General features: G+C 36.5%; 2 protein-coding genes and 1 long non-coding RNA gene across 4 annotated transcripts; all 3 read right to left on the bottom strand.

Moving 5' to 3' along the window:
• Positions 1-1,737: 1,737 nt before the first annotated feature.
• Positions 1,738-4,218, bottom strand: LOC105129331 (lysine histidine transporter 2-like). Its single transcript, XM_011031336.1, has 7 exons — positions 4,001-4,218; positions 3,442-3,825; positions 2,869-3,262; positions 2,606-2,711; positions 2,388-2,479; positions 2,223-2,291; positions 1,738-2,127 (listed from the first exon to the last, which is right to left on the bottom strand). Exons 1-7 carry the CDS (start codon positions 4,174-4,176, stop codon positions 2,029-2,031), a joined length of 1,320 nt encoding a protein of 439 aa, XP_011029638.1. The 5' UTR covers positions 4,177-4,218; the 3' UTR covers positions 1,738-2,028.
• An 804-nt stretch (positions 4,219-5,022) lies between these two features.
• Positions 5,023-9,149, bottom strand: LOC105129333 (uncharacterized). Its single transcript, XM_011031337.1, has 2 exons — positions 7,688-9,149; positions 5,023-6,474 (listed from the first exon to the last, which is right to left on the bottom strand). The coding sequence occupies exons 1-2, from the start codon at positions 8,393-8,395 to the stop codon at positions 5,212-5,214; spliced, it is 1,971 nt and encodes a 656-aa protein (XP_011029639.1). The 5' UTR covers positions 8,396-9,149; the 3' UTR covers positions 5,023-5,211.
• A 1,124-nt stretch (positions 9,150-10,273) lies between these two features.
• Positions 10,274-14,686, bottom strand: LOC105129334 (uncharacterized). 2 transcript variants are annotated; one of them, XR_843042.1, is made up of 3 exons: positions 14,374-14,686; positions 11,180-11,341; positions 10,274-10,557 (listed from the first exon to the last, which is right to left on the bottom strand). It is a non-coding gene; the product is annotated as an uncharacterized LOC105129334 (long non-coding RNA). The 2 variants fall into 2 exon arrangements; XR_843043.1 differs by having other exon boundaries at positions 11,180-11,306; positions 14,374-14,679.
• Positions 14,687-15,332: the final 646 nt, after the last annotated feature.

The following is a 15,332-nucleotide window of genomic DNA, read 5'->3' as shown; positions in this document are numbered from 1 at the left end:
GCCATGCTCACCATCATCGTTTTCCACATCGGAAAGGTTATCAATGTTGGATGTGACCACAAACTTATCAGTACATCGTCCAAAGGGTGTCACAAGTTCTGATGGTTTCCCAAAAGAACAGCCATTTACACACAATTTGGATGTTGAATCAGATGGCTCCAACTAGAGTTTTAGAGATTTGTCTGTTGGAGTGCTAGGGATTTCTTCTTTCAAATCTTCTTCATCATAATTCAAGATCTTAGACATTTTCAGTCCACGTCGAAACAAATTAATAGCAAAACAAAGAAACAGCAATCAAATAAACCACTCACATGTCCACATCTCTGCTTGGATAGATATGCAGACTGGGTTCCTCTTTAACAACAGCTTCTTTCAGTTCATTTTGCAAGCGCAACAAAAACCCATCCATTTCACCATTTTGATCTGTCGATTCATAGAGTTGCCTGCGACGTATTCACATTCTGCTCACACGGTTAAGATCGAAAGAAATTTTATTTGTTTTTACTTATGTGAAAATTAAAAATATAAATAAATAATCATGAAAAATAATAAAGAAAAAAAAACATAGAGGGGGAACAAAAAATCACCCATTGAGATAGTAAATCTCCCAGCTTGAGACGATGGATGATGGCTTCAGATTGTAACTTGTACAGAAAGAAAGACCTAATAATAAAAAAATATGATTAGGACCTGAACTAGTGGCATTGCAAGAAAATTAAGGGGAAAAAGATTTTTTTTTCTAAAACTTTTCATGTTTTCTTGAATATAAAATGTCAAAGTTTTAATAAGAGAAAGCAGATTCTCCCTCAAGACAAGTTGACCGTTAATGTTAGGAAATTACTATTAGTGTGGCAAGATTTCATTTTCACCTAGTAAAAGCTTAATTAGTGTTATTATCAGTAACATCATTTATGCTGTCTCTCGTAGCTTTTGTCCCTTATTAATTTCATGATTTGTAATTTTTTATTTGTCATTGTTATCTATAAATAAAATTATTATTTGATAACAAATTAAAAAAAAAAAAGAGAATATACAAAGCTAAAAATATAAAAAATATAGAAGAAATTAGATTGATAAAAGCAACAAACAATGATTGCTATTACAGCATTATAAAAAAAAAAATAAGGTTGAAAATTACAAAGAATAGATAATTTCTTTTTTTTATTATTATAAATCTTGTTTTCTTTTTTTATATAATCAAATAATATCTTTTATGGATGTAGGTAATTACATTAAAATATTGTATTAGAATTTAACAATGATCGAAATATCATCAGTTAGAATTCTAACCGTTAATGCTTTTTATATACTTTTAAATTTTGTATATTTACCTTTATATGTTAAAAATATTTTTTAATTAAAAAAATATTAAATTGATATTTTTTCTATATATTTTTAAAAAACATCAATTTAAAATATTTTAAGGTAAACAATATATTTGGGTTTTCTCTTTCACTTCCCAAAAAAAATTCATCGATTTCGATTCTGCTCTCTTTCCTGAGGTTCTTGAGGATCAGATGAGAAAGTTTACTTCGAAACAATTTTCACCTACTGTTGTGCTTTTATCATAGATTTATAGAAACACAAGAACTCCACGTTTGTGCTGCTCTTTCCTTCTTTTGTGCATGGTATATGAGCCATACAAGCGTTGAACAAACAACACTGAAACTTAAGAAAGAAGATTGAGCTACACCTTGAACTTCGAACCAGCTAATCTTGAAGATCAGCACATGGCTGGCTGCAAATCTCATATCAAAATCTATTTTGATGCTTTATGTACAACTTTTTTTTATTTTTGTACATAAAATTAAGCAACAACGTGTTGCTTAGCATAACAGAAAATCACTTCTACTAGACCTAGGCAATGATGGATTTGCATATCATGTTGATGGTGATGAAGAGAAACCCTAACATAAATTCCAGAATTGTTAAATTCGAGTTTCCTGCCGAGGGCACAACCAGCAAAATAATTGTTGATACCCTCTCTCCATATCTGCCCTGCCCTTGTGATCGCTTTTGGTAAGATGTTCATGAGAAGAATTCATAGTCCTTGGCCGTAAGGATGATATGCCTTAGGGCACCAATGGGTGACAGTATCATCAAGAGAACGCCTAGTATAACGCAGACCTGGAAAATATTTTTGAATTAAAATCAAATTAATCAGCTCAAGCCTCAAGGTAATATTGATTACCATGCAGTGCAGGTGGTTAAAGATTACATACCCAATTTGCTGTCCAAGAGAAGCCGAACCTCTTCGGTTTGTAGATGGAAAGCCACATGACGCAGGGGAGCTGCAAACAGTAGAGTTTTTTTTAGTAATTATAACATAAATATGCAGCAGGTCTGGCCATAGTATGTGTGCTTGTGTGCGTGGGTGCAGAGCTTACAAAGTATGTTGTTGGGGCAAAAGCAAATCCTCCGAAGAAAGAAAGCAGGCCATTGAAGAATGGAATACATATACCAACAAACATTGTGAGCCCTGCAGCAACAAGTCAAAGAAAAGATTTAGCACCCAAAGTTGCAGATGCAAACTTACAGAGGTATTCAGAACAGGTAGCTTGCTTGCTGAGAGAAAAATAAAAAGTGGCCTGGAAGCTGCACTTACCAACATATACCGTGCGAGTAACAAAGCGAAGCATGAAAGAAGGAGAAAAATGGAGTTTCTTCACCAATGCAGTTTCCAGCAAGTCGAACACTGCAATTGCATATATCTGCAGATTGGAACATAGAGACGAATATATATATATATATATATACGATCAGTCAATACATGTGCATGCAAGTGCAGTAGGCCAGGATAATAGACCAAGCCTAAACTCATGAAAAATAGAACTGATGATTGCTAAAAATATTTTTTAAAAAGACCACCTGGTAGCTTCCGATAACATGAATGACAACAAACATGTTAGCAGTTGCAATAAGCCAAGCTGGTTTCTCGAGTGAGATAAGAATGTTGTCTTCCACGCTGTTTCCAAAAAACCAGTATCCAATCAAGGCAACTGGGAAGTAGCAGATGGCGACGACGACATATGCAAGGAAGGCTCCTCTCCACATGGGTTTCTTGGAAGGCTTCTCTGGAGTAGAAGGGATTGTTGCTTGAATCTCCAAGACCACATTGTGACCAGCATATGCAAAGGCTACATCACCCAAGGCAGTGATAAAGTCAAAGAAAGCTCCTGTTCTAGTTCTTGCTTTATAGCTGTAGTCGACATCAGGCTGAACCCCCTTGTTAAGCGTGGCAGCCCAAGCAATTGTAGAGTAACTGCAAGCAATTATCATGATATCCAAATTAAGAAGGGTCTAACTGGATTGTGCATATAGATCTAAAACGGATGGTAATTTAAATAATTATGCTTGCATGGGAATTGCAACATTGTTAGAAAGACATTAATTATAACAGCCATTTGTATTTGATGGCTGGGTACATACATATGTACGTACCTTAAGGACATGACTGCTGCAGCCAGCGAGATAACACTAATGGAGTTGAGATTGGGAAGATGAGCCAGTACCATCTGAACTGAGGCGAAAATCATGATGAAGTATGTTAGCCTGATGTCTTTGCAGTTGGGGCAAACCACATCATGGAACTTCTTCAATGATTTTCCTCCGGTAACCATGTAGACAATATTTACTCCAACCTGTACTATTAGTTGCTGTGGCACAACAATCCAGAGACCCAGCTTGTCTCCAAACACATGTTGCCCTAGCTCATGGTACCTATCAAATCGTTTGCCAGGCACCATCTCATGCATTTCGACCATTTGCCACAGAGTGTACAACGTGATCACCCATGACAAAACAAGTATGGCGATTCCTGGTCCCCTATAATTTCATTAATGCAGAACAAGGAAGTATTAGACAAGTAGCTCCTACACACACACAGACACACACATATATATATTGATCTACGTAGATATACCGATTAATTAGCAGCCAAATTAATTTAGTATCATCTTTAAAAATGGTCTGATCATGATAGAAAATCAAGCATACATACCATCCAAGTTGAGCCATGGCATAGGGGAGGCTAAGGACACCAGCACCAACCATGGCAGTAACATTGTGGAAGGTTGAGTACCACCATTTGGCTTTCCTAGAGGAAGTGATTGGAAGCCAATCATCTATGGCCTTCTCTTTTGCTGCTGCATCATTCCGTGACTCGTTGTAAGCCATAATTACAATCAAGCTTGCGAGTTAACTTGACGAAACAAAGTCGCAGAACAGTTGGCTGATCCAAGCAATCTTAGGGCCTCGTGGATCCTTAATTCTCCTCGAGCTGTATATACAGGAAGCTCTAATGAAATCAGCACAAAGAAAAGCAATTGTATATGAGATGATAGTGAGGAGGATGCTGTAATTATCAGATTATCCTTAGAACAAATTAAGATGGCAAATTCGTGACAGTTGGTGGCTCAGGATGCTATTTCGTTAGAACAAAGATGGCAGCTTCGTGACAGTTGGTGGCTCAGGATACTGTTTCGCTTCATAACCGGATTTTGAATCTAGCTAAGCCATCCGTGGAGGGACATGAGATACCACCGTTAAAAGTACCAAGATACCCTTATCCTGTGTGGTATCTATATCCACAGGAGGGGCTTCGTTAGTAAATTCGTGCATGTTTGAAAATGGCATGTTGAATCTCTAATTTGATACTGATATATTAGCCACTAGTTGATCGAAAATTCCTCCAAAAAGCTGGATATAATTAGATCAATAAGCTAGAAAGATGCGTGTATGGGGGAGACTGATGTCTTAAGCAGTGCAGGGAATCAGCTATAATTAGATGTCATTGCCATGTTGTTGTCTTGTTTCTTAACTTGTCGCTGAAGGAAGTGTTTCAATCAACTTCAACATCAGCTTTAGATATCTGCAAGGACATTAAAGCATATGACATAGTACTGTTTTGCAAGCTCACCACTCAACATTATGGTAAATCGTTTCTGAATATATGAGTTCGATTCCATAGTCAGTTTTGTTAGAATCAAACAGTTAATATACTGAAAAGAGTTCAACTGTGAATTAAGAAATGTAATAGCAGAGCTTCGATAATTATTAATAAAACTCCTTTAAACATTATTCAGACTAAGACAATCAGTATACACACACACACAATAAAACTAAAATGTGGAAAGAACTCTTTGGATTCCTAAACAAAAATTCTACTCTCTGAGGATCCTGCCAAGACTCCCAAGTCTTTTTACAATCAATTCAGGCTACTAATGGAGTGGCATGCTTGTAGCTCTGATTTGTCCTTGAATCTTCCACTGTTAGGCCTTGTGCACCAAAACAAAAGTACTGGTTCATCAACTTCTTGTTGAAGGATGCTTGTTTATGTTCTAATGGCTGATTTGAGTATGAGGTTCCTGCAATATCGATGTCCTTTTCTTTATCCAGTGAAATGGGTGAAGACAGGGATGATCTTGGAAAGGGACTTGAAGGTGAAACGGCTAAATGTTGTTTCGCCTGAATAACACCATGCATTAGCCCGATGGTAAATTTCTTTCTAGTTAATGGACTTGGAAGACTGCTCCTTCCAGAAAATGTCCTTTTGTTGGTTGAGAAGGAGAACAGTTTTGAGTATCTCTGCCGGAGAGGAATTGGACGGTCTTCCAAGGTTTGGCATAAATTAAATGAGTTCAAAGAGTCGTCATCTTCTAATTCCATAAAAGCAGCTTTTCTCTCTTTCCTCCTGGGCAACTGAAGGAGAGACCTAAGACGCCTTGCAGTATTATTTACAGAACCTGATTTTTTGTTGTCCAGTGAGTTACCCATGTCAATATCACTTGGATCGCTAAAGCATGAATTGTCACCAACACTTGTGTCATCACAACTGGCATCAAATGCGTTCTCGATACCAGTGTACAAGAATATCTCTGCATCTGGAATTCTAAAAGAAGTGCCAGGACTCATTCCTATACCATGCCCTTTCAGATGGGAAACAATAGCACTTCTAACTATGTTATCCTGACAATTAGAGATCCCTCCGGCTGAAATCAGCTGCTTTATTAAGATTTGAGAAGATGCTGATCTCGGTCGTTGCTTGAGGAGATCTAGTGGAGTCATGGCATCCAAATCACGGATATTTAAGTTGATTGATGGTACAGTCATGAGAAGTTCCACCAGATCAGACTGAATATTCTCAATTACAGCCAAATGAAGAACTGTTCTTCCATCATTGTTCTTGACATTAATGACATCTTCGATATTCACAATTTTACCACTCGCTAACTGCTTGATGAGCTCAATCTGCCAATCCACTCTTCGAAAACCAGTGGTTCGAAAACCAGACACTGCCATATGGAGGAAAGTATCTCCATAGTTGTTTGTAAAGGTTGCGAGTGAGGGAGATGCAAGTATCAGAACCTCTGCCACAGCTAAGTAGCCCCTGTAAGCAGCCACATGCAGTGCTGTGTTCCCTTGATAATCTTTGGAGGCAATGATATCAAAGGATGTAATAAGATCCTTAACCACCTGCACGAACAGGATAGATTATTCTGTAAGTATTATTTTTCTTAAGGATAGGGATATCACCATGAAGAACAAAGTGGATTCGTCCCTGCACAAGCACAAAATAAAAAATGAAGGGGTAATAGTAACAGAAATGGACTCGCGATAGGTATGCAATTACATGCCAGCAGATGGGCTCTAGATATAAAACATTTCCAATCATGAGATTCCACGTGAGTAGATAGGAGCGTTCATCTGATAGCCAGTCCATCAAACAGAAGTAAAAAAGAAAAGATAACTCCTATGATCTGTTGGCCATTTCTTTCAAGAGGTAAAATGAGTAGACTCTTACTGTAAGAACCAGCAATATGGGACTTTTGCCAATGTATGCATTGCGGCTAACAGCAATATGGGATTCTCCCAGAAAAGGCTTAATACCTATTTGATAAGTCAAGGTTCTTGATTTGAAGAAGGCTCATAAAATATGAACTGATGATAAAATTGGCACCTGAACAACAAAAATCTAAATGGTACACCGACAAACATGTGTTTCAAGGATGGCAGGTCTCAGAAATGGAAATTTGGATGGAAATGGCATCATGTAACTGCACTATTGCGTACGGCTTCGTTTCATTTTTGAGGAACTTATTGAATCCTTGGTCTAAAGTATTATTTGAGAAAAGTCAGATAAAATTTAACAATCAGTGTAGTAAATGCTCATGAGTAAAAAAATGGTATCACCCATAAGCACAGCTTAATTCTAACTTCATGCTTTACTGACTATGCTACTAGCAGTTTCAGGATTTGCAAGTCATAAATATCAACCTATGAAATCCTCCCTACTCCAACTCATATGCATAAGCAAACCTGTATCTTAACATATTCTAAAATCGTAGGAGAAATTCACTTAAAACCAATGAAAGATGTGAACTGTTGAAACAAGGGAGGGAATTAAACCAGGAGCAATCGAGGAGTCTAATCAAAAGCATCACAAATAGGTCCTTTCCTCAAATGGGGGAAATCAATCTTTCTCTACCAGTCATTTAATGTTAGATGACTGTCCTTTCTACCTCATAATAACTTAATGCACTTGGAAAATGTACTCAGAAAAGAGGAAAGGAATGACAACCATGCACCAGCAAAGTAAGATATCAGTAAAGCTTCTGACCATGAAACTACAAGTACAAGAACGAGCATCTAGAGTTACTGAAAAAGCACAAAACAGAAAAGGCCTTACCTCGACCTGCCCCCTCCCTGCGGCAGCATGTAAGACCGTGGACCCTTGAGCATCTCTATAAGCCAGAATATCAGAGCAATCTCCTAGAAGCTCCTTCAAGATCTCCAAATTCCCACCTCTAGCCGCAGCATGGACAGCTCTATTCATCATCTCCCAGTTAAATTCCGAATGAGTCTCACTCTGCTGCTCTACCAACTCTCCTCCAGAGCCAAGGCCACAACGGGGTGAAATAGAGAAATCAAGCAGGAGCCTGAAAACCTCAGAGTTCCTGCTCCTGGCCGCGGCATAAAATATGTCAGTAACACCATATTCTCCTTCTCCAAAAACAAGAAGAGGGTCTCTCTCCAACAATTCCTTGACAAAGCTCCCATCACCAGCTGAGGCAGCAGTGTACAAAAGCCAACCACCATATCCAGCTCTAATGAGAGTGTTGTGACCTCTTTTTGTTTCGCATTCTAGCAGGAGCTGCCTGGCTACATGAGAACGACATTTGGCAACATCATTGAACTGCTCCTCGCCGTCCCAAACAGTTTCTAGCCGACGAATCCGACGAAGGGAAGTGAGTTTGATTAGGAGATTCATGTCAAGGTAAAGTAGTTCCCTCACCAAGTCATAGTGGCCATTGGCAGCTGCAAAATCAATGGGTGTCGCATACCACCACTGATCTCCAGTGCTTTCCCACCTAAGAGGAAAGTGCGAAGGTGGCATTTTTGCTTATATTCGATGATAAAAAAACAGTAATAATTAGTAGAGCTGAGTAAGTATCCAGCAGATGTTTCAATCAAGAAAATGCAGAGAATTCAAGAATCCAGCGGGAAGTTGTGAAAATGAGAGCAAAAGTGGTAAGAGTGAAAGGCCATCAGCTATTAATGATTGCTAGCTCAACCTTTCAAAGTAGAATTGATTCTTTTTATGTGAGAAAGTTTTTGGGAAAGTTGCAGGGATAAGGAATATTGGAATTCAGGAATAAAAATTAGATCACAGCTCGTGGGAGTTAAACGAGGCACAGCGGAAGAAACAGAGAACTATCAAAGGAAACCCACAACCAACCAGATGATATAGAGGAAACAGGAGGCAAAGAGGGCAACTGTCGCTTAAACGAGGCTCCACATGCAATGAATGAAGAAGAGCATCTTGTGAAAGTAGAGGAAATGGAGGGAGGATACCCAAGCCAAGCCGTACCACCCTTTCAACTGTTTGCAGAAGATAACATAAAGAAAATGACCACTTGATTTTTAGCCTTTTGGGAAATTTCTTTCTTTCTCGTGGTGGAGAAAAGGAGTTTGCATTAGATTCCTTTTGGTCCGTGAAAAAGAAACTTTAATTCCATTTCCTTCAAGGAAACGAGGGACGGATGGGTCTACACTCTCTCCCAATTCACATAGCTTTCGTATCTTTGGCTTTTTGCATCAAATTATCTGCTATTCAAGGCATTTAACACCCTCCCCTTCTATATTATAATTTTGCATTATGCACTCAAAGCATCCATGGCCTTAACTAATATATGTCCCAAGCCAGGCCACCAGCTTATCAGAACTTGCATCATTGGACGAAGAAAGCCATGCAAGGATGCGCAACTCATTATCCGGTCTGTTAACTATTTTTACGGACTGTGACAGACAAAGGACATTCATTAATGGCTTCATTCAGCCGTTAATGCAACTGAGAGTTTGTTAGGCTAATGCATCTAACTCCACTAATAAAAAACCTCCACCCAGTTACTTACAAACCATCAGTCAATCAAATTGATGTTTCATTAATTTTGCCTCTCGCTCTAGGAGTTGCCCCCGTGGTTATGTCGCAAGCTCTCTCCTTTCATTCGTTGGTTCCTTGCATTTTAGTGTTGATCCAGGTAGAAACTTGGCTGCTTAAGTAGATACCAGGAAAGTTTCCTGCCGGTTGTTGATTCTGTTGTCTTAAAATAAAGTGCTCTAAGAGGAGCACAATCAGGTTGACTTGGGGTGCCAGAACAATTTCTGTTTCTGTTTTTTTTAAAATATTTTTTTCTTTAAAAATAATTATTTTTTAAATATTTTTATTATAATTTTAATATGTTAATATATAAAAAAATTATTTTAATATATTTACAAGTAAAACCTATTTAAAAAATATCATCCATCCTGATCCTAGCACCTTTAATAAAGAATGCATAGAAATATAGTACCTTCGACTTCCAATTACCAAGTGTAAAATATGTTTCATTTAAAAAAATTAAATTAATATTTTTTTTTAATTTTAATACAATAATGTTAAAAAATAAAAATAATTAATTTAATATATTTTAAATAAAAAATATTTTACATGTATATGTTTTTCTATATATGATGCAACCTTGATTGATTTTGCAGTACAAGCAAATCATATCCTTTGATTGGATAGCTCAAGGAATGATCCAATGGCTGTCAATTTATTGTAAGAGCTGGAGCTCCAATGGCTGTCAATTGTCGGTGTTACATGCCGACTGATATTTTCCATTAGAGCAGCGATTCCTTTCACAAGCTATTCTAATTTAATTTTTTTTTATTTTTTATAAATTATTTTTAACATTAATTCATCAAAAATAAATAAATTTATTTTAAAAAAAAAAAAAAAAACACAGTTTCTCAGCCGTGTTTCCAAAAAGTGTTCCAAAAAGAGGACAAAGATTGACGATAGCAATCCAACAAATTGGACTGCACAGAAATCACTCAGTCTCTACTTCGAACCAAAAAAAAGAAACAGTAGCCAATCCAAATTTCACTGTAATAATCCCCCTTGCTATCTGCTCCAATCTTGTTACTGACCTCGATCACTTCGAAGCACTGCCGGCTCACCAAACCGACCCTCAAATATTAAAACCAGGCCTGTAAATATTGTGCATGCCATTCAACCTATTAAGTGGCGTTTTATCAACCTTTTTTTTTATTATTACTATGAATGTTTGCATTATTTTATATCGACTAGTTTTATAAATTATAAAATTAATAATTATATAAGTTTCTAATAACTTTAACATTTATGAAATTTAAACTAATAATTTATAAAAAATAAATTTAAAATCTAACGACTTAAGTTAAATTCTTCGTAACTAACTTTCTATTGGGGTTAATGAATGACCTTTATTTTATATTAACATGGATACATGGATTAATTAGTGTGTATTTTAATTAATTAAATGAATTTTAAAGTTAATAATTATGTAAATTTTTAATAACCTTAACATTTATAAAATTCAAATTAATAATTTTAAAAAAATAAAAATCTAACCAATTAAATTACATCTAAATTTCTAAATTGAATTCCCAAACCGATTCATATGTGTCAATCAAGATTAAATTCCGTTCTGAAATACATGAAGAAAGCATCATCTACGTAAAGACTTCTTTTCTATGAAAGCAACTTAAATGAATTCTCTATCAATCAGTTTGACCTCTTCCATGTATGGACAGGAGGAGGCTTCGCTACTGTAGAAAGATGCTTTCAAGTACAGTAAGAAAAGATTTACCGGTTTACCTGATAAAATACTCGAAAACTGGGCCATGTTGCACATGGTTGGCTTCGTGTTCTCCGAGGACATGCTCGTGAAAGCAATTCCATGGCCCATCCAGTCACTTCTTGTTTTTGTTTTACTTCTCGTCACCTGTCACCAACATTGGATCACGAGATATGGTTTTCCTACAATTATTTAAGGGTCATCTGATCACACAGACAAGATCATGTGACGCTGCATCTTCGATGTGCACCAAAGAGTCAAACCAGCTGATAATGATATATGCTAGATTGCAAGCACAAAACAGCAAAGATCTCAAGTTAGTAATCTACCAAATCATTCGAAACTCGATGGATTCAAAGACAGGAGACAAGCCATGTCATCTGGGATCTTTAGTTAAGTGTGTGAGCTCCACTAACATTTAACCTTAAAACTAAAAACAGGGATTGGATTGTAAGATCATCACGGAGAGTTGTCATGGACCAACAAAACGAAGGGTAAAACAACAGTATGAAAACCAAAACTTGCAACTCAAATCACGCAGAGGGGAAATTGAATTATTATCTTCAATCCACTGCCATATGATCCTCTATTACAGGAAAAATCAGCACTGGTCATTAGCATGTTACGTGTTCATGGGAAATCTTGCAAACATTTTTGGTTAGGGTATTCTCAACAAGGCCAAAAGGACCGAAATAGTGCTAAGAATCGGTGAATTCAGAATATAAAATCTAACTGACAAGTACTCTTCTCATCAACCAACCATCACAAGTTACTAGAAAGAATAAACCATGGGCATTATAGAACTAAAACCAGAGGTGCGTTGAATATCAAACTTCAGAACTCAGAGTAGAGTACGCCATCAATGGTAGTAATACAACCCCTTTGGCTTTCATCATCCACCATTGTCGTTCTGCATTAACCCCCACGCAAGGGGTTGCCCCAAATTACCTCAATTACTTATTAAACTTGAAGTAAATACCTTCTACATTTGAACTATAATGCTCTGATTAGGGTGCCGAAACATTCACAACATGTTTTTGGATGGAAGCCATGGGAGGGCCTATTGATAGTTTTTTGAAAGAAGATAGTCAACGAAAGCAAAAAACCACGAGGTGTGTCTTTTTCAAGGTAAGTTACAGCGCAGGGAGTGCCCACAGGACTGATTCCAAGAACATAATATAACATTTCTTTTATTTGAATACCATGGATTATTTTTTGATAAAAAAAAAAGACTCGTCCATTCAAGTTTCCGTCCTTCTGTTAGCTTTTTTGATACATGTTATGTTTCTAGGCTATCATTTTACGGTTAGAATTAACAGAAAAGCTATTTTTTTTACCAAAAAAGATTAGTTTGAGGTATTTATATAAAAAAAATTAAAGGTAAGAGCTAAGTTCAATTCGACCCGTTCAGGATAATTTTGGGTAATTTAACCTTTTGAACTTGTCTACAAATCCTGGGACTTATTGATTTATATGATTCATTATCAGGAAAATGCCCTCGCAGTCGGGATCCAAACCTTGATTTGATTAACATTCCGGAATGATTACAAAATCCAATTGTAGACATTTCAAGTGCAAAAACATGAACTAAATCTACCAAACATCAGTTTTTTCTTTAATGAACAAAAGAGCCAAAAAAAAAAAAGCTATCAGTAATGGCATCCTAAATTGACCAAAAACAGCACCAACATGCTAAAATGTCAAGTATAAGTACACCACATTCTATGGGAGAAAAATAAGTTTATGAAGAAAAGAGTCGAAGATGTTCACCATGGATTAGGGGAGCCTATGCCATGCATTTATAGTTTTTTCATGAAATCTTCAATTTTCTCAGCAGTATCATACATATTCTTCAGTTCGACCTCCTCCAAAAGCAAATGACATGTTTGATATTTTGGTTATATATTTTTACCGATCATTTCCTCGAACAGATGGCAAGCCCACTCGCATTTGTTTGCTCTGCAAAGGCCATGAATTAAAAGAGCATAGACTGATCTATCAAGACTTAGCTGATGCTATTTCACCATGTCATCCATTAACTGAATCAACAAATTCATGTCTCCAATTCTAAAGCATGCCTTGAGCAATGAGTAGAACGTCTGACCATCAAGCTTGCAAGGTGCCAACGTTTCCATCTCCTCGAAAAGAGCAAGGGCCTTTGATACTTGACCATCATGACAGAGCATAACAATCATGGAGTTATAGGTGGATGTCATATCAGGTTTACATTCAGCTGACTTCATCCTCTGAGCTAGTTGTAAAGCCTCCTCAAAATTTTCTACCGTAACAGCATTTGGTGGGCACCCTTGTGCTTCAATTTCATCAAGGAGCTCATAAACCTTATAAAAGTTGTATTGGCGGCAATAGAATCAGATGATGGTGGAGTAACTGATTAGACAAGGGTGACAAGCATTCCCTTTTTCTCTTGGAGAGTCCAGAGTGCTTCGTCAACCCGATTGGCTTTACACCAACCATGAATAAAAATGTTAAATGTGTAAGCATTAGGCAAAATGTGTGATTTAAGCTCCAAGAAGATAGCGCGGGCCTGCTCAACATAGCCCTCTTTGTAAAGGGTGTCAAGCAACAGGTCCGTAGACTCTGTGTTCTTCTCCAACCTGAAAGTTCCCAACTCATCAAACATCCTCACAGCATCTTCCCATTCTCTTGCCCCAGAAAACCTTTTAATGGCCTTACCCACAGTGTTGAGTGTAACTTGATGATTTCGATTCATTTCCTCTAATAGCCCTCATTTGTTTCATTTTCCCCAGATTGTCCATCATCATATCATACGCCTTGGGTCTATGTTTATAGCCAGAGCGTAATCTAGCCCATCTAAAAATACCCAATGCAGATTTCCAATCATCCTTAAAGCGGAAAAGCAATTTGTCAACAAGGGTATCAGAAACCTCGATGTTATTACACACGTTATCGTGCGCCAAAGACAGAAGAATCTCATCAGGACTGCTTCCCGCACGAACTTTAGCAGCGACTAAGTTAACACTCGAATGATTTCTAGGGTCTAGACACTTTTCTTGGTGATAAAATGTAGTGCTTGTAAACAGGGAAGATGATTGTGGAGAAGAAACACAAGAAGAAAGACTAAAAAAATGACGGGCGTTTCTGAGACAGCTTCTTAGTATCGGCACCATTTTCATTTGTCTTGATTTTTTAATAAAATTCCGACAACTATAAACAATTAGAATAAAATAGATACCTGAAAAATTGAAGAGCTGAACCGCCAGTAACACCAGAGCTAGCTTCTGTGGAGAAACTCCGGCGCTTCTTTGTGGCGTTGGACTATGATGGTATTAGGCTGCAATAACCGGCGAGCAAGAGCTTGGGCTTATTATGATATAGGGAAAACACCCTCCAGCACCGAAACCACCTCCTTTCCGAGTAAGGATGGGCTGAATGGAGCCTTATTATGATTTGGGTTGGGTTCGGTCTGCCCCATGGTCACTATGAGTGGTCGATTTTCTTCATTTTTTTTTTTAATATGAAAACGTCAATTAATATTTCAAAAATAACCACTTTATCACTGTTGTTAGAGACAAATTCGGAGGACAATAGCTTAATTTGTTCTTTTATCCTTTCCCTTATATTTATAAGATTACTAGTTGAAATTTGTATTATAGAATTTAAAACCTGGTTAGATTAACTTAAAAAATTATATTGTTATTATAGAACTGATTAGATAAATCAATGACTCAAACCCTAAATCAAGTTGAATCTTGAGTCTAATATAATAATTATAATTTTAAATTATAAAATAAATTTTAATTGGAATTGAAACAATGAATAAAAAAAATAATTTTGATAAAGATAAATTTTGATCATTCAAAGAATTATATAAAGAGTTTTTTCTTATAAACATATTTTAGTTTCTAAGCCAAACATGCCTAGTTTCTGTGTACAGGCTTCCCACGTGGACTAAATACTTTTTATATTTTTACATGTTATTTTAATTATTAATTAATTATTTATAAATTTTTTTCTTATAAAAAAAAACAAGGATAGGTTATTTTTAATATAATTATATCCTTTAGATTAAATACATATTTACAATAATGCTTCTATAACTCAAAAATCATAAGAATCTATTGGATAAACTTTAGACTTTTTTTAAAAAAAAGAAGAAGAAGAAGAAATCAACATGTTTGAGAAGTTTTTATT

Source organism: Populus euphratica, unplaced genomic scaffold, assembly GCF_000495115.2.
Source record: "Populus euphratica unplaced genomic scaffold, PopEup_1.0 scaffold18.1, whole genome shotgun sequence".
NCBI lineage: Eukaryota > Viridiplantae > Streptophyta > Magnoliopsida > Malpighiales > Salicaceae > Populus > Populus euphratica.
The sequence above is the reverse complement of the archived record's forward strand: the minus strand, read 5'-3'. Positions and strand labels throughout refer to the sequence as shown.

What these genes read in the sequence shown, in the direction of transcription:
- LOC105129331 (XM_011031336.1), bottom strand. Translation starts at nt 4,176, where the DNA reads ATGGCTTACAACGAGTCACGGAATGATGCAGCAGCAAAAGAGAAGGCC. An exon ending in GCAGCAGTCATGTCCTTAAG is followed by an intron (nt 3,263 to 3,441) that starts GTACGTACATAT and finishes AATTGCTTGCAG; the next exon opens with TTACTCTACAATTGCTTGGG. An exon ending in TTGCCCCAACAACATACTTT is followed by an intron (nt 2,292 to 2,387) that starts GTAAGCTCTGCA and finishes TACTGTTTGCAG; the next exon opens with CTCCCCTGCGTCATGTGGCT.
- LOC105129333 (XM_011031337.1), bottom strand. Translation starts at nt 8,395, where the DNA reads ATGCCACCTTCGCACTTTCCTCTTAGGTGGGAAAGCACTGGAGATCAG. An exon ending in CAGGGAGGGGGCAGGTCGAG is followed by an intron (nt 6,475 to 7,687) that starts GTAAGGCCTTTT and finishes CTGTTCGTGCAG; the next exon opens with GTGGTTAAGGATCTTATTAC.